This window comes from Dipteris shenzhenensis, chromosome 1, assembly GCF_047967505.1.
Source record: "Dipteris shenzhenensis isolate YYH24624 ecotype China chromosome 1, Dip_SZ_1.0, whole genome shotgun sequence".
In the NCBI taxonomy this organism is placed as follows: Eukaryota; Viridiplantae; Streptophyta; class Polypodiopsida; order Gleicheniales; family Dipteridaceae; genus Dipteris; species Dipteris shenzhenensis.
The window spans coordinates 69473980-69500744 of NC_141596.1; the positions used below are offsets into that span (position 1 = coordinate 69473980).

The 26765-nt window shown below is 43.8% G+C and overlaps 1 protein-coding gene across 5 annotated transcripts in view; it reads left to right on the top strand.

The window, feature by feature from the left end:
• The window catches only part of F2KP (fructose-2,6-bisphosphatase), a 146260-nt gene that overhangs the window by 114967 nt on the left and 4528 nt on the right, over positions 1-26765 (top strand). For all 5 annotated transcript variants that reach the window (XM_087377750.1, XM_087377766.1, XM_087377755.1 and 2 more), the window contains 3 exons: positions 10779-10847; positions 10945-11008; positions 11132-11197. In XM_087377750.1, the coding sequence (XP_087233876.1) occupies positions 10779-10847; positions 10945-11008; positions 11132-11197 (199 nt within the window). The remainder of the gene's footprint in view (positions 1-10778; positions 10848-10944; positions 11009-11131; positions 11198-26765) is intronic.

The following is a 26765-nucleotide window of genomic DNA, read 5'->3' on the forward strand; positions in this document are numbered from 1 at the left end:
CTCGGCCTTCCTTCTTGTAACAAGACCATACCGACCACAATGCCACTTGCATTGGGTTCTAGAAAAAACAGTTTTTGGGAGAAATGATCTTTAACACAAGTCCTTGAGCCACTGCTCTCTTTATTGCATCAAAGCTTTCTTGTTGATTCTTTCCTGGGATGTAGGGTACCTTGTCTAAGGTTAACTCAATCAATGGAAGAAAATATCAAAATACGCTTTGAAATGCTGGCATGTTCTTAGGATGTTCTTAGGCACTGGTTACACTAAAATTGCAGCCACTTTTTTTGAATCCATTTCTTTCCAAACGAACCATGCAGGCTAGCTTGTCTAAAAGCATTGAACACTTTTGTTGTATTCTAATATATCATTAATAATTACTATGGAGTTCCGATACAAGCATATTAAGTCATTTATCAACGTGACATATGTAGCCGAAGCGTTAATAATGCCGAATGCCATTACCAAAAACTCGTAGTTACCAATCATGCTTCTAAAAGCAATGATGTGCATGAATTCTAATGTGAGGGTGGCATTTCAAATTTACTTTACTAAAAATTACAATACAATGGAGCACATCCAATGGATCATCTATTATTTTTTCCCTTGGTATATTTGTGCTTAACAGTAATATTGTTTAACCCTCGGTAATCAATACATACTGAAAAGGTGCCATCTTTCTTCTTTACGGGTGAAGCAAAAAGGTGAGAAACTTGGTTGAATTTGCTCTACCTTGATGTATTTTAGTTGCCTTTGCAGTTCAGCTTTTTTTGTCAAGTTCAGCCTATAAGGCGGTCTATTACATGTTCTATTCCTAGAAGAAGTTCAATCTAATGTCGAACATTCTTTCATGGACGGTGACTCATCTCTAAAACAATTTTATTTTACTTTTTTCAAAGAAAGGAACCTTCTATTAATGCTTGAAAGATTTCATACAAGACAACAGCCCCAAAGGTGCGTAGTATGAAAAACCGGAAAAGGTTGAAAGAAAGAAAATCGGCTTGTTCCAGAGAAGCCCAGCTCACAGCCTAGGGGATCTCTGGAACTGGGGCTAACAGCCAAGTGGGGGGACTATACAGCCAGCGAATCCCTCGCGGAGTGAAGATGTAGAAAACACTTGCATGCCAAGCCTTGCAGAATCGAGCACGCCTCTTGATAGTTGACCTCGAGCCTGGAGTCCCACGCTCCCAGGTGGACCGTAGAGTGTAAACGATATCTTGCCAGATGGCAACCAAGGTAGCCGAGGGTGGAACCGGTGCTCTCCCATCACAAGACTGCATCGAGCCACCCAAATGTTCCAAGCCGTGATGCTGGCTACCACCTCCCAAACACTGTCCTCCCTAGGAGGAGCTAGGGTGTCAGGGGGGACTGCCTCGTGGAGTGCAATCCTCTGAATGCTCTGACCCTGTATCTGGTAGGTTGGGGAGATCTCATCAATCTGAAACACCGGTCCTCCCTCTGTCAACCAAGCCACCATCCTCAGGTGTAGTCTCTGTGTAGACTTTGCATACGTGTCATGATCCTGAGGACTCTCATCCAGATCCTCGCTGCACTATGACAACTCCATAGGCAGTGCGGGATAGTCTCCAAGACACCATCTGAGCAGCAATTGCACTGCCCCTCCACTCGCATCTACTTTAACCACGGGCCAATGGGCAAGCCTCCGTGGGCTGCCAGCCAGAAGAAGTATGAAATCTTTCTCGGCCGCAAGTTGGACCACAACCACATCCAAAATTTGGAGCGAACATCCCAGGGCACTCTCTGGGTCACCCAGTGTCTCTCCCTCGACGGAGTCCACCTCGATGAGTCCATCTGAATTCTCCTGCCAATCCGTGTGGTGTAGGAAAAGAAAGGCACCTCATCTATCGTCTCAGCTAGGCCGCCCTTGGAGGGCCAGGACCACTCCCCCGGGTCCCACTGGACCTCCCTGAAGGGTCTAGCCTCCCATAGCCAGAGGCGCCATCTAGAGGTGTCCTACTCTGAGATACTAGGAGGATCAATGTGCCACTCCTTCCCCAAGCGTCCTACCACTCTGATCATCTGCCAGTGTATCCCATCAAGACTCCCATCCATCTCAGGGTCACTCTCAATGAAGGGCTGAAGTAGGCCTCTAGGTCCTACACGGAAGAAGCTGGGGTGTATGCTGCCGCGCTACATCAAAATCCTCAAGGGAACGACAGTACGGGAAAATTGCCCCAACCATGTGTTGTCTCTCCAAATGTGAAGTCCTTCCCACCGGGACTCCGGAATGGCTAAGTCAATCTCGTCCATCCGTTGCCCTCCCCCTCTCAAATGCGCTAGGGTGTCCAGCCTCGCCTCTGCCTCCATAGGTATAGTCTGCTCCAGCGACCAAAAGACCCTGCTGGACCACTGTCCCACTGTGCCCAGCCAATGTGAGTCCGCTGCCCAAGCATATGTCCCTCATGTTCTCTGACCTCCGGGTGCCACATAAGGGACTGGCGCTCAAACTCCTCTCTGCATCTAGGCGGAGCATGGATGAGACCCCCTGCTAGTCTCTGCCAAACCCTGTGAAGACTCTTCATTAAGGGGGAGCCCTTCCCCATAAGGGGGGCTTCCGAGAAGATCCATCTATGTGAAGGCTGCCATTGTCCCCCCACGAACCACCAACTTGCCCAGAAGGGCCCCGCTCTACATCTCCGGATCAATGATACCCAATCCTCCGAGTGCCTACGGCACCGTCTGCTAAGCTACTCAAGCCCTAGTGTTCCTTGTGCCATCTAAACCTGCCCAGAGGAAGTTCCGTACCAACCGTTAGAGCTGCCCAATGCAAAGCACCAACAGGAGGCAATATACTAGGCAGTGGCAAGAAGGACCAAGTTTGCCACTAAGGCACGACCTGCGAGGGAGAGTTTGGCGGAGCTCCAATAGAGAAGCTTGCATCGAACACTCTCAAGGACCGGGGCAATTTACTACTCTGTTGTGATGTCAATACCCACCTGGCATCCGAGGTATTTTGCTGTTTGGCCCCACGGTATCCATCTTAAACCAAAGTCACTCTCCCACTCACGGATCTCTTGTGTCTCCTCAAAGCCCGTGAAGAAGCCTATGGATTTTGTCCAGTTGATCCATGCCCCCGAGGCCTCACAATAGATAGCCAAGGCACCTCTGACTCTCTCTAGACTCGCTGTGGTACCCTCAACATACAAGGCCGTGTCATCTGTAAACTCCGAGTCAAGGAGCTCCTCCTCTTGCTTGATTGGGAGCCTCAACCCTGTGAGACCCGCCACCTGTGATCTCAAATAGTAGCCCAGAGCCTCCGCTAGAAATAAGAAGAGAAAGGGAGCTAGTGGGCAGCCCTAGTGGACCGAGTGAGAGAGAGGAAAGGCCTCGCCTGTGTGTCCTCCGATAATCATCTGACTAGAGCTCCCTGTGTATAGCGCTGAAACTCCTTTGACCCATTTGTCTGAGAAACCCAATCTCCTCATAGTGCCCTCCAGGAAAGACCACTCCACCCTGTTATAGGCCTTCTCAAAGTCCAAGAGAAGGATGGCTAGTGGCTGTGACTCCTAGCTGGACCAATCCACTGCCTCCCAGAACGTGAAGATGTTGTCCAAGATGCTGCGCTCTTGGACAAACCCAGTCTGTGTGTCATGGATGATGTCGATAAGATGAGGCCGTAACCGCAAACTCAAGACCTTTGCAAGGATATTGTATGCAGTATCAAGTAGAGTGATCGGCCTCCACTGTCGGATATCTGACCTATCTCCCCCTTTCGGGATCAAACAGATCCACCCCCTGCACAAGGACTGAGGGAGAAGGCCTGTGTCGAAAATCTCCTGGCAAGCTAAACGGAAAGGGGTGGAGATAATCTCCCAGAAGTTCTGGAAGAAGGCCGAAGTCAAGCCATCCTCCCCCGGGCACTATGGGTCGGGAGAGCCTTGAGGGCTTCCCAGAGCTCCTCATTTGTGAAAGGCTCCTCAAGTCTGCTGCGTAAGTCCTCGAGACTATTGTCGGAATGTGATCCCAAACTGGCTCTCGAGCCACAAGACCAATTGGGGTCATCCTCTCTGTCTGGAAGAGCTGGCTATAAAATCCAGTGGTCATGTCAAGAATCTTCTGCGGGTCAGTGTGCATGATGCCCTGCGAGTCCCGGAGACGCTGTAGTTGTGTGCTGGTCGATTGAGGCCCAGTGGAAGGGGGAGGGAAAAGGGCAACCTCAGGGCCCCCCTGTTGATCAGGCTCGCTGGGGCTCTGGATCGGCTCCTCCACGGCCCTCGTCAGGCTAGTGTTTGCGGCTTCCGCATTTGGAGCTCCTAGGGCTCTCTGCTGTTGCAAGGGTGGGTGCAGAGGCTGAACTTCCGAAGCTGGAGGGTCAGCTAGATGGGCAGAGGCCCCTGCTGCTGGGGGGAGGCTCCTGCTTGTATCAGCCAATTACCCATTTCTACAAGGTTCACAACTTCACACGAGAGGTATCATCCTCACTCCATTTCTTTCCACATTTACCTACGTTTGACTTTGGCCTATGTTGGTTTGTTTGATTTTGTTTTGTTTTGCTAGCTAAAACCAAAACCCAATTTGGTTTTCCCCTATAGTCGAAAATTACTGCAAACTCTGAAAGCTGAAAATGACCTGACTCGCTACCCAAAACTCGTATACTAGGGAAATACCTGAAATCCGAATAACTGCAAAAGACCAAAGTGTAACTTAAGAATGAAAAGAATTCCAAAATTCTCTCAACTTAATTTCAAAAGGAAATAAGAAAGCTCTGTTGTCCCATTCTTCTGTGCAGCCTGATTGACCTTTGCTGAAATCAACTCCTCAATGCTCACTCACTCCCTTTGCATGTTGTTTTTCAAATTGCTTCTATAACCTTCCCAAAAAAGTAGAGGATAATTGGCGTGCAAGTTTTTTGCTGAGATTAAAGATATTTAACACAACTTTATGTCATTTGCGTCACGAGTAGCAAATGTTCTGCACAAGTTGTGACAGATCTTCAACTCTGAAGGAGCTCACATGTGCAGTAGTAGATATCAAAAATTCCACCACAACAGATTGGATGGGGCACGAAGGAGGAGGTTTTGAAGAGCCTGAAGGAGAAGAATTTATCGGTTCTGCCAGCGCCAATAGATTGACCTGACTGTAAATCCCCGGTCTATTCTACCATCATACAGCCCGTTTGCAATTTCCTTTTCACCATCGACGCTCTCCTTAGCCGATTCTACGTTAGCAGCCACCATTCTTTGCTCTACCAAAGTCTTCTGCAATTTTCCTTCACAAAGCGCATGCAAAAAAATCTTCGTGAGTAGCAAATGTTATGCACAAGTTGTGACAGATCTTCAACTTCGAAGGAGCCCATGTGTGCGGTAGTCAATATCAAAATATTCTACCAGAATAGATCAGATGGGGCACGAAGGAGGAGGTTTTGAAGAGCCGAAAGTAGACGAATTTATTGGCTCTGCCTGTGCCAATAGATTGACCGTAAGCCCCTGGTCTGCTCTACCATCATACAGCCCATTTGCAATTTCCTTTTTCCCCATCGACACTCTCCTTAACCGATTCTACGTTATCAGCCACCATTCTCTGCTCTACTAAAGTGTTATGCAATTTTCACCCACAAAGCGCATGCACAAAGATCCCCTTGGTGCATAAGAGCGTTTACGTATGTTTTAGCACACTGCTCTACTCCTACTCTTCCCCACGTTGATCTTTAGTCTACGACTACACTTGCACAGTCGACCACACAAAACCATCCTTGCGCTTGGCTATTGTGAAGAATTAAATCAAACCACCAGAGCATGTTGCATCTTGTCAACGATCAATTCACTCGCATGTGATCCAGATCTCTTACTTCTGACAAAGCAAGAAAAGGCCTAAAACGGCGATCAACCATCCACATTCCGACGAGTTTCTGGCAACTCCAATCTCTGACATCAAATTGTTTCATACAAATGATGCTACACAACTGTTCAAACGTTAAGAAAACTAATACATCCGAAACTGAATCGCCGCTTAGCCAATTGCACAAGTTGAGACCTCTACTGCATTCAATTGCTGAGATTGGGTCATTCGATCGTAAAAGCATATGCAGATACGTTCCAGCGTGAGTCTCATGTTCCCAAATCCCTCCCTAGAAGGTTTCTTTCGAAGTTTGGCAGCTGGTTAAACCTCAGTCCCTTCTCCCATGCATTACATTAATTAAGCCGTTTTGGTTTCTTTTCTATATCACTTACTTTTCTTAGCATGGCTAATAATTTAATCGTTGAATGGGCATGAGAGTCTCAGGAATCTGTTAGTCATCTTGGATCCGAATCATCAAAGACCTCGACAACTAAATTCTTGACCTATCCTTATAACATATATTTATACACATTACCATGGGTCTCTCCAAGGATCGTCAGTAACCGATTCATCCTAGGTCATGCCTTGTTGTAATTGGAATGTGACATGAGGGCTAGCATCGAGAAAGAAAATCAGTTATGGATGGTTACTGATGCTCAGCCTCTCCAGGTCCTTCCCTCCTCCTCTGTAGTCTCTGTGAGGTAATTAGTCATCTCTCAAGTGCTACCGTCACTTCTGTGGTCTGTCTCCTTATGTCAAAAAGAGAGGAGATGTTTGCAGTCCTCATGTGAGTGTCTGCTCAAGGTCGGGTTTATGTCAAAAAGAGAGGAGATGTTTCCAGTCCTCATGTGGGTGTCTGCTGGGTGTCTGCCCAAAATCAGGTTTGTGGACTGGTGCACTTTGGCTCTTTACTACGTCTTGTCCCTTGCTATACCTATCTTGCCCCAAAGGAAAAAATCCATGATTGTCCCATACTTTTGGGGGTTTTGTGACCTCGTGGTGCTGCTTCTGAATCTTGCTATATTCACTCCACTTCTTGTCGATAATCCCTTCCTATTTAGTGCTCTTTATACCCCACTCTTTGTGCTACTCTCAGGCTATCTAGCTTGCTAAAATGGAAATAGTTCATTACAATCGAGGTGATCTCAAGCGACATTAGATGTTGGTTGCAGATGTCCCAGAAAGCTGCCTTAATCTTGACTTATAGCCTTTTGTAGATACTCTACATGAAGGATTCTTTGAAATTAATCATCCTTGCGGTGATAGACTCTTACCAGAATTTCATGTTGTAGTTTCGGGTCTTTATGCTCCAATTATGAGTTTGGCCCTTTTGTAGATACTCTACATGAAGGGTTCTTTGAAATTAATCATCCTTGCGGTGATAGACTCTTACCAGAATTTCATGTTGTAGTTTCGGATCTTTATGCTCCAATTATGAGTTTGGCCCAGAAAGCCACGGTTTTTCCCGAGAAGATTTCTGATGTAGCTGACGTGGCACAATGGCTGAAATTTCTTCTGAAAGGATGCTTTGTCGCAGGTTGTCATAAGGCTGCTGGGGATGTCATGAGGTCGTTTTCACAGATGCTCAATATAAACAACAGTTGTTGGAGAAATCCTAATTGTGTTTTTGAAATCAACTTGTGCATGTCTATTCTTGGATGCCCACGTAGGATTACCAGAGGCTTATACTACATAAATGCCCTGTTTGGGTAGAGGTAGCCGAGGTGAGCTTTGCCTTACTTAGTAGAGGCTTTGGGGAAAGCGGGTTGTCCCCCACACTCTCCTGGCAATGCTAATAGATTTTGTGTATTGTGGGACACTAATAGGCAGGCCCACCCCACTACATGTGGCTTTACAGGTGGAAGTGCATGGCTTTACAGATTATGCATAATATTGCAAATGCTTATATTGGTATTAAATATGCCAAATATATGCATCAGGATGTTTTGATCATGCAAATAGAGATTGAAAATCCTTTGATACAGTTAGATGGGACTTTATTGCTAATGTCAAGCAGCAGTTGGGTTTTGGACCTAAAATGCAAAGAGTGGTTTATTGGCTTTATGAGGGTGGCACTGCGTCTTGTCTTTTATCTGATGCCCTCTCCTCTCCATGGACTTGGGATGCTTAGTTCGCTAGGGGCTGTTTCCTTAGTGCTTTACTTTTGCCAATTGTCAGTCATCCACCCTTTATGTATATGGATGATTTAGTTTCGCACCAGTGTCTACATGGTATTCATTTTCTAGGAGGTGCTCTTTTGTCCGTCAGGCCTATGCAGATGGCTCCTCCTTTCTCAGGAATTCTAAATCAAATGTCCGAACATCTTATGCAAGCTCTTGCCTTGTTTGGACTTGCAGCTAGGTCAATTGTGAATTTTGAAAGTTCAAGCTCCTACCATTGCATGAGCATGATTGGCATTGCATTTTATGGCCTAGACTCGTGTTGCCCTCATTTAGATTGTGCGCCATTTAGGCTACCCAATTGGTTAGCATATTTATTTACTGCAGGAACTCACGCGGTGGTCTTTGGGGAGATAGATTTGTCATTGCATGGCTTTCAAAGTTCCTTCAAAGACCAATTCAGGTGGATTTCCTTTTGATTCAAAAGCATATGTTTTTAGTAGTAGACACTAGCCAATGTCATCATCTTTTGCCACAAGGAGAGGCCCAGAGGTGTGTTCTCTGGTAGTAGGCAAGAGTAAGGGAGTCTGCATCTCAATTTCTCATGCAGTTTTTTAAGATATGTTCACCCACAGAGAGCTTGTTGTCACAGGCAGGGCCGTTTTGGATGGGGATTACGGCTATGGACTCCCAAGATAGGCATCTTGAGGATGTCAATGCCCTGGTGTGCAAACAACATTGCCCCACCTTCTGGAGACAGCTAATGTAGATGCTCCTAGGCATAGAGTTTTAACATTCACACTCATACAATAGCTCACAAGACCACACTTTACCTTACTTTTCTGGAGCAGTGTCAAGCAATTGGCACTTATGCTCTCTTGTCTGATTACCTCACTTCGTACTGATTCTTTTGGACATTGGATTCCTGCCATATCCAATGTGATTTTTGGGCATCTACATGGTCGCATTCCTGGCTGTGCCTTTTTCTATTTGAGTGCTCCATGATTGGCAGATCCTTGTGGTGCATCTACATTGGTCAGGCCACCCTCCGAATCCTAGCATACCCTCCGCCTATGGAGCAATCATTGGAGCCGTGTCTTTGTTCCCCCATCAGCTCATCTTCAGCCTAGAAAGGCTTATTTTCTGCATCGTTTCGGTGTCTCTACGGTGGCTGATGTGGTGGATCATCCGGAGACAATTTTGCTTGGGTTTGCATCGTAGGCCTATTTGGTATATTCTCACGCCCACCTTTCAGCCTGTCCCCTGCTTGTTTACTACTCTTTCTTTGTTGGATTGGAAGTTTGATAGGGGCACCCAAGGTTATTCTCCTCTCTTTTTTTGCAGATCTTACTGCCAAGAAATCTTATCATCTTTTACTCCCACAGCCGTGGATTCAAGAGTGTGGGATTCATATTTGGCATCTTGACAAGCTTCTTGCCTGGTGGAAGGTTTGTCTTTGCTGCATTTGAACATTGAATTCCCTCTGACAGCGACTTTTCTTATGGTGTTGTTTAGTAGGCGCACTGCTGGTGGGCTCTTTTTTGGCTGCTAGGTGCTAGGCTTATAGCTTCCTTGGCTTGCCCTTTCTACGTCTGCTTCGGACCTGCTCGGCTGCCAGAGATTTTCTTCCTAGATTGGGGACTTATCTTCATGCACGCTTCTTAGCGTCTCTTTAGGCAAGCGATTTTGGTTGTTTGGGAGATATGCGTCTACACTGGACTATGTTTACTGCTTCAGTTGGTGCCATTACTGGGCTTTATGGTCTTTATATCATGCCCTTAACTCTCAAATGTATGGGAACTTTCTTCTGTGGATGTTTGTCACTTTTTCCAATCCTTCTTGCATGAGTCCCTTCAAGATGAACATGCCCAAGGAGATCTTCCTCCGGCTAGCTAGCAGTTTTCTTCCGCTGTTTTTAGTTTTTGAGGAGAGGAGGCTCTTTACTGGAGCAGCTTTGAATATACATATTTCCTTAAAGACCTCTGCTCTTAAGGGAAAATGTGTGTGTGTGTGTGTGTGTGTGTGTATAGATATACAAACAAGTATAGTGTATCTAAATTGCTTCATCTTTGGGATGCATGATGCCCAACTTGCTTGCTGAACTTTCGACTAATCTAGCAAGGTGTGGAAGATGGTTTTCAAGCTCATGCCAAGCGAGGAAAACATGCAGGAGTGGAGAGATTCTTTTTTGGACTCAGTGCAAGTTTGTCATTTTGACATCTCTCTGTTTTTTATGTGTGAGAGAGATTTATGGGTTTGTAAGAATCAACAAATAGCAAATTTAGAATTATTAGGGCGCATGTGGTGACTCAAAGAGGAAACGATCATTACATACCTTTTGTTTTTATCTTGATTAGCCCACCGACTCTAAGGCAGTTCCTGCTTCCCCAGTACCCATTTGAGGTACATGCAACCCGCATCGGAATTGCAAATGCCTATTACACAAGTGTAACAGGTGCATGTGCTTAAAACATCTCATTGTTATATCTTTAACATAAGGAGTCTTGCTTGTATTTTTCAGCTTGCTTGTAGGTTTAACTGATGACAGAAGCAAGGGTGCAACTCGCAATCTTCTTCATATGACACTGTGAAGTCTCTGATCCTTTAAAATGTCCTACGAATGGACCTAAAAAAGAAACTGACTTTAGCTCTGAAGGTTCAAGAGACAAAAGAAGAAGCGGTTAAAGCGGAATAAATCAGAAGTCTTTTGATTTGAGTGAGGTTGAGGAATCGGCTGCTAGCCTTACAAAGGCTCATTGGTCAAATTTTCCACTGTTCTGGGGTCATTCAATAGGCTTTTTTTTGGGGGGGATCCTCCGGCTTTCTTTAGATGATGTTTTGGGGATCTCGCTTTTGATGCAGTGCACGGAAGCTTGACAAGTTGAGGTATCGGTATCCTCGTGGTGAATCTTATCTCGATGTTATTCAAAGGTTGGAACTCTCTTATTGCAACATCCTGACTTCTGCATGAGATCTCCTTTCTTTCCAGACAGTGCAGCTCTTTAATGGTGGGTATGTATCTAATCAGGTTGGAACCTGTAATCATTGAGCTGGAGAGGCAGCGGTCGCCTGTAGTTGTCATTTCTCATCAGGTGGGTTGATAGTTTCTAAATGCTCGTCAATTTCTCATCAGGTGGGTTGATAGTTTCCAAATGCTTGTCAATTTCGAGAAAGGGATGTTAGTGTTTGTTGAATCCTTTTTTGTTCTATAACAGGCTGTCTTGCGTGCCTTATACGCTTACTTTGCAGATAGGCCTCTGCAAGAAATTCCACATATTGAGGTACAATATACTGTCAATTCTTGGTGTACTAGTGACTCCTCGGCATTTACTCATTCTACCAAACCCGTTGCCTGTTTTCTGTATACATATGTATGAAACACATTTAAATCATCATGTGGCATGTAGATTTTTGCACATATTAAGCTGTTTTAGTGTTAATATGTTGTGACCTGTTTTTAAAAAATTGACTTGTTAAGCATCCAGGGAAAATGGAGACAGTTCTAATCTTGCAATGTGAATTTTGTGTGTTTTCTAGTAGTAAACCTTAGACATAACGACTTACAGCACCTTCACTCTTGATAAAGTTAGGAAGGGCTTGCACTCTAGAGTTGCAAGTGAAGAAGTACGAAAATTCAGTTGTACTGTATGATGGAAACACCAAGGACTGGCACTCGTCAAACCATATGAGTAGGTGGCACAACTTTCACCTTTTTTTTTTAAACGCCAAATCTTATGCTGCTATTAAGTGCATCAAGTGTAAAACAGATTGTTTTACACTTAAGTGCATTAAGTGGCACAACTTTCGCTTTTTTTCTGTGCACCAAAAGTTATTGTGCTATTAACTGCACTAAGGGTAACACAGATTGTTCTGAACTGGATAGAGCTACCTTTTCGGTCACACTTTCTTGGCCCTCAGGGCCACAGAGGGTAAAACAAAGCAATGGACCAGTAAATCAGTTGTAGAAACAAGATGCAATTTTGTTGTCTACTGTTTCCAACTGAACAAATTAAGTCAGCAATAAAAATTAAGATTCACAACGAGATAAGAGTACAGAGAAAAGAAAATAGAGAAACAGAGACCACATGGGGTGTGAACGAGGATCACATCCTTCCAGAGATAAACTTTGGAATCTTTCTCTATTTGCAATGATGCTTGGTTATGATAACAACAGAAGTCTTAGAACTCAGAATGGAACCGATATAAACTAGAAGTCCTAATATCCTTTTACAACCATCTTCTTGAAAGGAGAAAAAGATAATCAAATCTGATGTAGAAATACAGAAAGTAATCCTTGGTGAGTCCAAGGATGGTAGTCTCATCCAAAATTTTGCCAAATGACAAGAAATTGGATGGGCTGACCAAAAGTGTTAAAGGAACCGGTACAAGCCTCCCACGTAACACACTCACAATCACATTTCCTGCTAGTATTGTTAGTGGCTCCATCAAATCATGAAATCTATTCAACATCAAGTAGAAATTCATTGAATCACCAAACAGCCAAAACTGACAATCCAAGAGCCAGCAAATTTATTTACCAGATCATTCCTATAGGTGCCGAGGTCTGCACATAGGCATATTTCACATAGGCTAGAAATGCCCCGGAGCACATTGCAAATCTCGGGAGATCCCTTGGAGCAGCTGGACACTGATGGATATCTTCTGCAGATCGCAACAAATAGCAAAGGTTAATGAAGCCAAGGTCTACAAACGAGTAGGAGAGGATGAATAAGTCATGTGAATGTGAGCTGGCTGTGCAAGTACAAATCAAGAAATCAGCGGCTCAATTTGGCAATATGCTACAGAATCATCAAGTGGGGCAATAGACAATCAGTGGCAGTGCAACAACCTGTACTTCAACATCAAATACATAAAGCAGAGGCAGAGAAAAACTTGTGCAAGAGACCTGCTCATCAGGGGGCAGCCAAGTTAAGCTCATTATGGGGCAGCCAAGTTAAGCTCGGTCTTGGCAGCAAGTTTTCAGCATATCAGATATTTGAGCAATACTGTTGGAAAGGGAAGCAAGTGTGCAAGAGGAGACGAAGCTGAGAAATGAGATTGCAGCAGCAATATTGAAAAAGTACACTAGGGTAGTCATAGAGCTAAAACCCTAGGATAGACCCTAACTAGGGTCAAAACATTGTGGTGACTAACTTACCTACAGACTGAGCCTCTAACTGAGGCTAGGGGGGAAACCCTTTATAAAGGGAAAAAGTGCCCCTAGCCCCTTATTACATTGGCCGCGGCCTTAGAGATTAATATTTCTAGCACCCCCTACAGTGACAATGTCTAAATGTACAAGGATTAATATCAATCATCGAACAGATATAAGTTCAAAACTTTGCGAAAAGCTTAAACTTTGGAAGAGGTAAATCTTTGGTGAAAAGATCCACCACATTTTACTGTGAAGGGGGAGAAAACCAAGCTATCTTCCCCTGCATGTAGCTGCTCCTTGACATAGTGATAACGTATCAGTATGTGTTTGGTATGTGCATGAAACACAGAATTCCGAGCCACGGCAATGGCACTCCGACTATCAGTTAAAATTGGAGTAGACTCCTCCCATGATGCATGTAGATCTGCCAACAAACGCCTCAATCAAACACACTCCACTGTGATTGTGAAAGTTGCCCTGTACTGAGTCTCACAGGATGAGGTACCCACCATCAGGTTGTTTCTTGCTCAACCAAGAATGCCCGAGTATTTGAGAAAGAAACAATTACCACTGGTTGGCTGCATAAGGATCCCTCCCTCCATCTACTCACTCTATTTAGTGCCTTGCCTCCATCTTTAGGCCTCCCTCCATCTCCCATCGGCCCCCTTCTCTCCACTCACTTCTACTCTCTCAGCCCCCTTCTCTCCACTCCCTTCTATTCTCCAACCGCTTCAGCCCCCTTCTCTCCACTTCCTTCTACTCTCTTAACTTCTTCAGCCTGCTTCTCTCCATTCCCTTCTACTCTCTTCTCTCCATCCCTTCTCTCCACTCTCTCAACCCTTTCTCTCTACTCCCTTCTACTCGCTCCAACCCCCTTCTCTCGAGTCTTCTCTCCCCCTTCTAAGTTCTGTCAGCCAACTCTATCAGCCCCCCCTTCTTCTTCTTTCAGCCCACTCTCCCCCTTCTCTCATACCTCCCTTCTCTTAATTGCTCCTCCCCGTGGCGTCGACCAAGACCACAAATCTGAGTGGTGGAAGATGGTGAGACCTAGACGCGTCTATGACAAGTCAAAAGGAGGGGCACACTAGTGGCATTGTCCTTATTGTAATGAAGAAAAATCTGGAGGCTCAGACTGAGTGCGGAGTCATTTATTGAAAGTAAAGAGGGGAGGCATTAATTGTTGCCCTGCAAATATTCCAGCTATAGATACCACACACTTTCAGGCACTTGGAGATAGATTGGATGCTGAGGTAGCTCAGCAAAAGGTTCTCGATCCTCAAGGTCAAGTATCGGCAGCCCCATGTGCGGAAGCTTTTCCTTCTGCTTCCTTCTTTGGGAGTACAGCTTCACATGCACATATAGGGGCTCCCACTTAATCAATCCCCGGCCCAAGAGTCATGGAGGCTAGTCTTGTGGCCTCATGGCATCGTGGGAGGAGGGCACAGGAAGGTGCTACAGTGGGCCAATTCTTTTATGGAGCAGTTGTATCCACAGCAAAGGCCTAGAATCCTTTCTTCATTGATATCAGGAAGGAGATTGTAGTCTTTGGCCCTAGCTACACTCCTCCCTGCATAGAGCAAGTTTTGGCTCCCATAAAAGACATGGCTGAAATATGGTGTCACATTGATGGGAGATGGATGAAGTGACACTAAGAGCCGCTCTATTCAAAGCATCATTGCGTACTCCAGAGGGGCCAGCTTTACCATTAAATCTGTTGATAGTTCAAAGGAGGGAAAGTCATCCGAGAGGTTGGCTAGCATTTGGATGGAGTCCATTGAGTATGTGGGGGCCGATCAGGTTACTCAATTTGTTCCTGATGGTGAGAACTCCAATAGGGCAGCAAGGAGGATTCTTGGAGAGAAGTACCCTTACCTTACCGTCACTCCTTCCATGGCACATGGGCTGAATAATTTCTTGAAGGATATTGGTAAGTTGGCTTGGGTGGATCCTACCATTGATATGGGTAATCGTGTTGTCACTTTCATCACTCGCCATCACTACATTTTGGCTTTTTTTCGCAAGATATCCCCAAAAAAGAATCTCTTGAAGTATTCTGACATGCGCTTTGATTATTATTTCATTATGTTGAGGCAGCTTTTTAAGCTGATATCTCAATTGAGGCAGCTTGTTGTTTCTGCTGAGTGGGATGCATGGCGTGAACTAAACCCTACAAGGGCTCAGAGACTTAAGTCCATTGTAAAGGGGTGATGCAAGGATGGGAGAAGGTATTGAGATGACTTGTCCCAAGTGCAAATGATGGGGAAAAAGTGCGGGAGGAGCTATCATATTATAGGCAAGGAAAAGGGTTGTTTGGTTAGATAATGCACGGAATGATAGGTTCAAGATTTCATCTATTCATTGGTGGGAGGACTATGGGGCAGGTGTTCCATTGTTGCAGCGTTTGGCATTCATATACTTAGCCAGGGTGCTAGCTCTTTGCCCGTTGAGTAGTTATGGAGCAATTTTGGGAACATTGCATCCAAAAAGAAGGCAAATGATCTTGTATTTGTTAATGCAAACTTGCTTTTGCTTAACAAGTTCAAGGCAGAGTGCACTCATGAGCCATATCTTGGATTTAAACCAAATGACAACTCTGAGAGTGATGCAGCAAAGGATGCTCCTGAGCATGAGGATGATGTGCCCCGGGACGAGGATCAGGATGATGAGGCTTAGGAGGTTGAAGGAGAGGCCTCCATTGCTATGCCACCTTCAAATCATGAGAGCTGAGTCTCTTTTTTCCTATACACCATGTACTTGGCTCAAGAGAGTCGCAAGTCCTATTTTGTATTTAGGTCTTCAGGCCTAAGCATAGCCTCCTTTTTTCGTACTTTGCGTATTTTATGCTCTCGGATCTATAGTATTCTACGCTTCTATGCTTTATGCGCATTATAAAGTATGCTTTATGCACATTACAAACATGTAAATTTCAGTTTTGAGTATTTTAAGAGTGTCTTTAAAAGTCTAAAGCTGAAATGGATAGTTTATTGCTGCTAAAAGGGTTTTCTTTTCATGGTTGTTATATTTTCATTTAAACTGATGATGTGTCATGTGACGTGGTGTTCGGGTTCCCATTCCCCCTTCCCGGAACTTTCTTGTTCTGGCACCCATAATTCCGAAACGTTCCCGTTCCCTAGTAACTATGCAAGGACCAGATTGTCCCTTAGTGATAGCCTTTTGCCTTCCCGACATTTGTAGAGCACTATTGTTTTTGGAGGATTTTGCATTGGCAAACAATGATTTGGTTGGAATGCTTTCAACTGAGGACAAGGTTGATGGCACCATCTATCCCATGGGGAGCTTGGCAATATAGCAACTCGATGGAGGCAACAATCAGTTTGATTTGCATCCCGCGCTAGCAATGTAGCAGCTCATTGGAACCATCTATCATTTTGATTTGCATCCTGCGCTGCTCCAGATGGTCCCTCAGTGATAGCCTTGAGGCTTTGACATTTGCAAAGCACATATCTTCTTGGGAATTTTGCCAATGGCAAACACGATTGCTTTGGAATGCTTTCAGCTTGTACAAGCTTGATAGGACCAAGTATCCCATGTGGTCGTACATGGTACGCCACTTGTTGGTCACAAAGAATTTTTGGGGTGGTGTTGTAGGAACAGAGGCCATACCTGCCTCTCCGGCACACCCACTACGGGTGGTGTTACCTTTGCTACATCTACATCATCTATTACTGCCTCTAGCTCCTTCCACGCAAGATGAGATCCGATGGGATCAAAGAGATGCAAATTCACATGCCTTGAAATGCTTTGTCTTGGAGAAGGTTCATTATACCTCATATTCGGCCTTGTAAGACAACCAAGGCTGCATGGGATACGATGGCCAATCTTTATCAAATTCAGAATGCGGCTAGTGATATAAGGTTATTTCAGTCCTTGAGTGATGAATCTAAGGGTGGCATTGCCACATGTGCCAACAATGCATCTTATCCCATGAGAGGGATCGGTCACGTGCAGGTCCCTTTAGTGTCAGAGGATGTAGTGACTCTTTTGGAAGTGGTAAATGTTCCAGGTATTAAAAGACTATGATTTCTATCTCAATCATCTCTACGAATGGCTTCGGAGTACTTGTTATGGTTATTGTTGCGTTGTATGATTACAATTGACATGATAATTATGTATTACTTACTGGCATAATTTCTAGAGGGCTGGACCATCTTGATCCATATGAAACAGGGACTGTTACAAAAGCAAATGCAGCAGCTGAATCTGTAGTTTCAGACACCCATTTATGGCATGAGAGATTGGGACATCTCAATTATGTAGTCTGGTGAATCTGCATTCTAAGGACATGGATGTGGACCTTCCACAAATGCATGCAGTTACCAAACATGTTTGTCAAGGCTATTTGTTGGGAAAAATGCATCGTTCTCATTTCCAAAAGATGGGACTGTTGACAGCATCACTTGGGGGGTACTCTTACATTGTCACCTTTCTGGATGACTTCACTTGACACATTTGGGTTTACTACTTGGAATATCTTCGCTTGTTTCAAGTATTTCCTTGCCATGGCTGAAAATGAGAGCGGAAACAACCTCTTGACTCTCCACACTGACAGGGGGTTTGTAATCCCATGAATTTTTTGATTTTTTATATAGTGCACAGTGCCATACATTCTGCAACAGAACGTAGTTGTTGAGCACAAAAATGGAATTTTGATTGAAATTGCCAAGTGCATGCTTAAGGGGATTTTGTTCAAGACCTTCTGGTTGGATGCAATTATGTGTGCCAACTATGTGCTCAATAGAGCACTCAAATGGGGCATTGAAGACCATCACTTCTTGTGAAGTATGGACATGCCGGAAGCTTGTGATTTCACACATGCAGGTTTTTGGGTGCTTGGCATATGCACATGCTCCCTCTCAACTGACGCACAAGCTTGAAGATAAGGCAGTAAAATCATGTTCCTTACCTACAGCTCATAGAGCAAAGGCTATAGGTTGTAACAGCCTAGCACGGGGAAGTTATTGTTGTCAGCAGAGATGTGGTTTTTGCTGTGCATGCAGCTTTACCTTGGCTGGACTGCAAAAAATAGTCATCTGTGGATGCCTCCAATGTGTTTGATAACTTTCTTCCCCTCTTTCAGTCAAACACAAATTCAGACCAAAACTTGCAGTGTACACATCCCAATGCTTCTAGCAGTTCACAGCCTCCTTAGGATCCCCGTGTCTAGCCTGATGTGCCACTTCATGATCATGCTATTGAACAGGCAATTGCAGAGGAGAGGGCTATCATTAGACTCAGAAAACAGTCCAGCCATACATTGTCACCTTTTTGGATGACTTCACTTGACACACTTGGGTTTACCACTTGAAATGTCGTTGCTTGTCTCAAGCTTTTCCTTGCCATGGCTGACAATGAGAGCGGAAACAAGCTCTTGACTCTCCACACTAACAGGGGGTGTGTATTCCCATGAATTTTTTGATTTTTTAGGAGCTTGGGCATAATACATCAATGCACGGTGCCATGCATTCCGCGACAGAATGTAGTTGCTAAGCGCAAAATTTGAATTTTGATTGAAATGGCCAGATGCATGCTTAAGGGGATTTTGCCCAACACCATCTAGTTGGATGCAATTATATGTGCCAACTATGTGCTCAATAGAGCACCCAAATGGGGCATTGAAGACCATCACTTATAAAGCATGGACATGACGAGCTTGTGATTTCACACATGCGGGTTTTTGGGTGCTTGGTTAATCCCTCTCAATTGATGCACAAGCTTGAAGATAAGGCAGTCAAATGCATGTTCCTTACCTACAGCTCATAGAGCAAAGGCCGGGTTTTTGGGTGCTTGCCATATCCATCTCAATTGACGCACAAGCTTGAAGATAAGGCAGTCAAATGCATGTTCCTTACCTACAGCTCATAGAGCAAAGGCTGCAAGTTGTAACAGCCTGGCACGGGGAAGGTTATTGTCAGCAGAGGTGTGGTTTTTGTTGTGTACGCAGCATTACCTTGGCTGGAGTGTAAAAAACAGTCATCTGTAGATGCCTCCAATGTGTTTAATATCTTGCTGCCTCTCTTTCAGGCAAACACAGATCCAGACCAAAACTTGCTATGTTCACATCCCAATGCTTCTAGCAGCTCACAGCCTCCTCATGATTCTCATGTCTAGCAGCCACTTGATGATCATGCTATTGAAGAAACAGTTGCAGAGGAGAGGCCTATGATTAGGCGCAAAAAACAGTCCCAAGGTGACTCTTAGATACCCTCAGAGACAGCAAGCAAGCTGAACCCTGGCTGCCCGCACAAGGAGTGCATAAAGACAGATGCATAGCAATTCGCTTGATGTTGCTTTGATTGCCACAGCTTGCAACAAAGAACCTCTAAGCCATAAGGATGCATTTGATGGTCGGGAATGGATGGATGCCATGAGCTTAAAATGTTTCTATCATTAGGCGCAAAAAACAGTCCCAAGGTGACTCTTGGATACCCTCAGAGACAGCAAGCAAGCTGAACCCTGGCTGCCTGCCCGCACAAGGAGTGCATAAAGACAGATGCATAGCAATTGGCTTGATGTTGCTTTGATTGCCACAGCTTGCAACAAAGAACCTCTATGCCATAAGGATGCATTTGATGGTCGGGAATGGATGGATGCCATGAGCTTAAAATGTTTCTATTCACACAAATGGCACATGGGAGCCGTGTGACTTTCCAGCACGCAAGTGTGCCATCGGCACTAAGTGGGTTTATAAGTTGAAGTGAAAAGCTGATGGCAGCATAGACTGCTACAAAGCTCGCCTTTTTGCGAGAGGTTATGATTAGCAACATGGCATTGACTTTGATTGCTCTCACTCTATGCATCATGACCATTCAATGTGTCATAGCCATTGCATCCCACAAGCATTGGGAGAATTCACCAACGTGGCATTAAGGCAGCTTTCCTTCACATTGTGAACTACTGGAAGGACTTTGTATCAGCCAGCCTCTCGGTTTTGAGGGTGAAGATTGTGAGAATGAAGGGAAAAAGTCCTTTACAGATTGAAGCAGGCACCTCAGGCCAAAATACATTCAAATTTGTTATGCCTTGGATTTCAGAACAAGCCCTGTAGAGACCACTCTTTATGTTCAAAAGAGTGAATCACATTTTTTTATTTTAATTCTATATGTGGATGACTTGCTTATTATTGGGCCATATACACAACAAATTGCAGCTTTCAAAGCTGATTTGCAAAAATCATTTGCCATGTCTAATAAGGGCCGATTGTATCACTATCTTGGCATCCAATTTCGCTACATTTGAGGAGGGCATAATGATGATTCGGTTCGTGTATATTGGACAACTTTAACACCACTTTCAGCTCGAGGATTGTAAGCTGATATTCTACACCAATGGAGCCTGGCTTCCATTCCCCCTCCGAGGATGGGAGTGACCCATTTGATTTTACTTAATCAAGAGGTTGTTGATTGTCTTATCTATTTGCGTCACACTACGCCTAATCTCAACATGCAGTCTCCCAAGTAAGCAGGTTCATGCACAAGCCCAATACACAGCTCTTGCTGAGTCCAACTACCTCTCGAAGTATGGAAGGAAAGATAAGACTCTAGTAAGGAGTTCAGAGCATAGCTACCAGGGAACGGGAACATTGCGGGAATTTAGAGGCCAGAACCAAAATGTTCGGTGAACTAGGGGAATGGGAATGTGAACGCCACATCATATAACACGTTATCATATGACATAAAACTATGCTAGAAAATGAAAGAAACTAACATTTTACAGCTTTCAACTTCAGCTCTTGAATACCCATTTAGAATTTTCAGGGGGAATGTTCTAGGGCTGTTCCAGGTCCCCCTTGATTCTTGAAACTTTCAAGACGCCCGAAAGGGGGAATGGCTTGAATTGCCATAATTTGCCATGGAATCGCCTTCATCCATGAGCAAGGGCATCCTGATCTGACCTGCATTGCTAATGTCTCACCAGCGTCCACCAAAGATAACTGCGTACAAATGAAATCCAACATTAAATTATCATCAAAAGAGAATCCATGCTCATTGGACTGCATCATGATTGAGTAGAGCATGGGTTGAGAAACATAAGAGAAAGGGCATTAGAAACGCTGGGTTCAGTATTCGCAGAAACGTGCATTGCTAATGATCTATGAGTAAGTCTTTGAAATGATTAAAATGGTTATTAACATTTTGTCCCACTGCATTCTGAGACTACTAAACTACCTTTTAATGACTAAGGTGTTCTGGGTACTAGCGGCTTCATATGTGGTTTCCAGCTTCAATTGATATTTTCAGGTTCTTAACACAAAAGATAATGTTATTGCTGATAGTCAGATTTATGGTTATCGAGAAGATGATACTTAACTCTTAAAAACCCCTCAGCTATCTTTAAAACTACATAAGTTTGGCATGTTGATGAATTGACTCGAGAGCTTGCAATCATTTTACTCCACATGGACTGGTTCTGTTATTTAGAGAAAAGTGATAATGACCATGTAGAATGGACGACTCTGGCCTCAATTAAATCAAAGGTATTAAAAATATAACAAACAAATGCTGAGTAAAGATATGCTGGACATACTTTTTTTTTTTGGTAAATCCATGATCATATTATCAGCAAAATTTACATGAGGGTCTCAAAAAAGCAGAGAGCCTCAACAGGAAATCAAAAGCAAAGAAAAACTATTTCCAGGCATGACTGAGGAAGATCTCCTTGATAGCAAGCATCATAGATAGATTGCCGTAGGGAGAGTCTGAAATATTCATAAGATTGCAAGAACGGATTCCCAAAATATCGCATGTTGTGATCCTGCCAGATGGTCCAAAAAGCCCAATATCTGACCCAGTTCAAAAATAAGGAGTAATGGACCAGGGTTGCTGGACATACACAATGTTTTGTACGTTGTAGGTCTGAAGAAAACCCTCTATCTACAATATAATTACTAAAGTCTGGTACTCTCAAGTACCTTAAAGTTCTTGACATGGTTGAAAATTAGATTGGTAAGCATGTTAAGGCATTAAAAGCGGATAAATGCAGAGAATAAAAGTCACAGAATTTATTGTACGTTGTAAAGAGTAGGGCAATGAGAAAGACAATACTCTTAAACTGTCCAACAGGATGATGTTGTTGAGCGCATGAACCAACTATAGGTGAGAGAATCAGGAGTGCTCCGAAAGCCTGTAATATACTAAATTACTTATGGGATGAAGCAGCAAATGCAGCTTCATACCAAAAGCTGTACCCAAAAAAACCTAGAGAGACCTTCACAGGTGTAAAGCCTAAGCTAGATTCTTTGGCTGAAAGATTTATGCTCATATCCTGGATGCCAAAGAAGGAAATCAGCTTGTGGAGCAAGATTTCTAGTAGTTGCAATTGTTTTTGGGCACTCATTTTAGGTACTGAAACTGTTTTGACCAAGGTTACCTCAGCTCAAGATGTTCCATCTGTTACAGTTTTGAATGTTTGAGATAGCCTCTAATTTAGGATTGAGATGGCCTCTAATCTAGGTGATGTTTGCCCAAGAGGATAAGTTGGATGCCACCACCTATTCTTTCCGGAGCTTTATGGTTTGAAATCTTTTGGTTGCCAAGGGACTTCGGAACTTTGTCACATGAGATTCACAACGTGTCTCCACTACATTGAACTTCCTACCGGAGTCATATCTTTCTTTCATATGCTACTCAACTTTTCTATGAGGGGAAATCACAACCCTCTCACCAGACTTTTTTTGTAGGAAGAGTAGACTAGAAAGAACATGTCAGTGAATGCACGTGGGGAAGAGCAACGATTTTGCTGGGAAATATAAGGACAGAGCCAAGTATCAGCCCAAACATGATGGCTGTCATACTTCTGGTAAGAACAGAAAGGATGCTGAAAAGTTTCAGAGAAAAGACAGATGCCGCTACTGTAAAAAGCCAAGTCATTTCATTTATGAGTACAAAAAGAAGATTGCAAAAGAGAAGCACAATGTGCTATCCCTTGTATAAGTGGTACTTATAATGCCACGTCATCACCTTATCTATTCTTTGTATAAAAGGCAATAAGGGAAGTCACACAATAGACTTTTTTGCTTCCCACAAAACTTGTGCTCTCTCCTTCCACTCTCTCTCTCTCCCTCTTGCTTCCGCTCTTTGTTCCCATCAATTGGTATCAGAGCTTCCCTACCCACCAGCTCCTCCTCCTCGTTCCCTAGCCTCCCCTCGCACGGTGTGACCTTTCCATCTCTTGCTGCCCATGCAGTCCAGCCCCTCTCCCTCGCTGCCCCCAGCTGTTTCGTGGAGTTTCATCGCGGGAATCACTTCTATTCTTGTGCTCCTAGCTGGAGACACCTTTTGGGTGAGTGTACTTGCTGTTTTTCAGCATTTTTGACTGGTTTTTGGGCTGTAGCAAGCGAAATACAGCGAGAAAGTGGTCAAGGACACTTTCCAGTTGGAGCTCTTGGTATTGCTACACCTCCTACAGCAGGGCGACTTCATTTGTAGTACTTTACATTGGATCCGGTGCAGTTTAAGCAGGGCGACACCTTTCAGCCACACAGGAGTTGAATTTTGCCTATCTTTTTGGGGTTTTTTCTCCAATCTTTTGCACTAAAAGTGGTCGCCTACTCGTGGAGAGGAATCCTGCCAAGTTTGGTTGGATTCTGCTTGACCGTTGCGAAGCTCTTGCTGATTCTCAGTTTCCAGCCACAGGGCAAGTTGCAGATTTGTGGATTTCGCACATTTTATTGCTGTTTTGACATCATAAAAGTGGTCGCCTACTTGAAGGGACAGTGTCTGCCAAGTTTGGTTGACTTTCGCCTTCATGGTGCTGAGATATCATCACTTTTAGGGTTCAGCCTGTCAAAAAGTGACACGTGGCAGTGGATAAGGCAGAGAAATTTGGGGCTTTTGCAATTTTATGCATTGGAAGGCTTGCTCTTGCACATTGAAGCAAGAAATTTTCTGTTTGGGACACATTGGAAGGGGGAATCTCAAAGAATTTAAAATATTCCAAGAATATTCCTCGAGCTCGATGCCAGAGGTAATGCTTTTGTGAAACAGTGCTTGGAGCACTTGGATGCATTGACATTGTTGCAAAAGTGGTGCTGATTTGTTTATGCTTGGATTGTGCACATTTGTGGTGGTCAAAGTTTGACTTTTGACCTCAAAAATTGGGGTTTTTGGTGCACAAGTGCTCAGCAACTCTTTGTGACACTGGAATAGTATCTTGGATGTCAATTTGGATGCTTTTATGTTGAGAAAAACAAGAATACTGTTTGCTGCAGTTTTATGACTGTTTTGATTGTCATTTTGGGACAGTTTCTCTGAGTTTTGGATGCCTCTATCTCTGTCACAAGTTGGGACAGATTTTTGAGTGAGTTGCACTCAGTCTTGCAGGCATATTTGACTCAGTTTTGGAGTCATAGTGGTGCAGGAAATTTATTACAGTTTTGGGACTGTTTATGCATTCAAAGGTGGAAGGTATATTGGCTGCAAGTTCTCTCCTGTAGAGAACAAATTTTGGTTGCTATTTTATTGGCTTTTGCTGTTTTTTATTTGCTCAGACATGGCTTCAAGTGGGAGTGAAGGTGGTTCATTTCTTAACATCAAGAAGTTAGAAGGAGCACACAACTTTGCCATTTGGCAAAAGCAGTGCTACAATGTGCTTCTTCAAAAGCACCAAGCCCGTCCTATCAAGGAAAAGGGGGTGAAGCCAAATAATATGTCTGATGATGATTGGGAAAGTGTTGATGAATTGGCACGTTCCACAATTATGCTTTCTATTTCAGATGTGCTCTTGTTCAATGTTGAGAATGAGGACACTGCATGGGATATGTGGAGAAGGTTGGAAGATTTGTATGCTCAACAAAGTGCAGCAAGCAAGGTTTATTGGCTCAAGAAGCTCATGGATCTCAGGATGGAGAGGGGCATGACTATGAGTGTGCACCTAAATGAGTTTAACTCTATCATCAAGCAGTTAGCAAATCAGAAATTCAACATTGATGATGAGTTTAAAGCAACTTTCTTGCTTTGTACTCTTCCTGAGAGTTGGGATATTTTCAGGACAGCTTTGAGCAATTCAAATCCTATTCTTGTGTATGCAGATGTTGAGAGCCAGCTCCTCATGGAGGAGATGAATAGGAAGAATAATGCTTCAAGTAAGTCTTCCACTGCCCTTAACACAAGGGGAAGACCTCAGCATAGAGGTAATGACAGCCAAAGGAACAAATCCCGCAGTAAGTCACGTCCTAAGAAGGACATTGAGTGCTTTCATTGTGGAAAGAAGGGGCACATGAAGAAAGATTGCTTTAAGTGGAAAAAGGAGCAAAAGAAGGGCAGCAACAACAATCAGGATGCCAAAAATGATAAAGGCAAGCAACATGCAGAGAGCAGTAACAGTGGTGTGAAGTTTGAAGAGATAAATGCAGTCACTCATGAGAGTGAGGATGACATTCTTTTTGTTTCATCACTTGATGCACATGCTTTGATCACTGATGATGATAGTAATATGACCACTTGGATCATTGATTCGGGTGCTTCTTTCCATGTGACACCACACAGGGAGTGGTTTTGCTCATATAATGGTGGTTCACAGGGTGTTGTGCATCTTGGAAACAATTATGCATGCTCTATTGAAGGGATTGGAGATGTGAAACTTGTATCTGCTGATGGCACACATTTTATGCTACATGATGTTAGGCATGTGCCAAAGCTTAAAAAGAACTTGGTTAGTACTGGTCAATTGGATGATCAAGGCTACTACACTGTGTTTGGTGATAGTAGGTGGAAGATAACCAAGGGAGCCAGAGTCATTGCAAAGGGGTATAAGTGTGATACTTTGTATGCTTTGCATGTTTCTGATGTAAAGAATCATGTGGTTGCCGTAACTGAGGTGCCAAAGGTTTCATTGTGGCATGGCCGGTTAGGACACATGAGTGTTAAAGGAATGCAAGCACTGTCTCAATTGGGTTATTTACCGTCTCTGAAATTTTCAGAATTTAAGCATTGTGAGCATTGCATTTTTGGTAAGCATTCACAGTCACCACATAAAGTGACATTGCAACAAAGATTGACACCCTTAGATTTGGTACATAGTGATGTATGTCAAATGCCTCAGTTGTCTATGGGTGGTCATGAATACTTTGTTACATTTATAGATGATGCCACAAGGAAAGTGTGGATCTATTTCATCAAGAGGAAGGATGAAGTTTTTAATGCATTTCAAAAGTTTGTTGCCTTGGTTGAAAATCAGACAGGCAAGAAGTTGAAATGCTTACGCTCTGATAATGGAGGAGAATATGTCTCCAAAATATTTCAGGAATTTTGTGACAAAAAGGGCATAAAGAGGGAATTCACAAGCCCTCATAATCCTCAACAGAATGGAGTTGCAGAGCGAACAAATCGGACTATTCAAGATAGAGTCCGTAGTATGCTGTCTCATGCTGCCTTACCCTATGGTTTTTGGGCAGAGGCTGTTCAAACAGCCATTCATGTCATCAATAGGTCACCGAATAAGCGGTTGGAAGATAAAGTACCTGAGGAACAGTGGTATGGCAAGCCACCCTCATATAAACACTTGAGAGTGTTTGGCTGTGATGCGTATGTGCACGTACGAAAAGATCAGCGCAACAAACTCCAACCAATGTCAAATAGATGCATCTTTATTGGATATGGTGATAGTGGTGAAATGGGGTATAGATTGTGGGATCCCATTGGAAGGAAGATTATACACAGCATTGACGTGATTTTTCA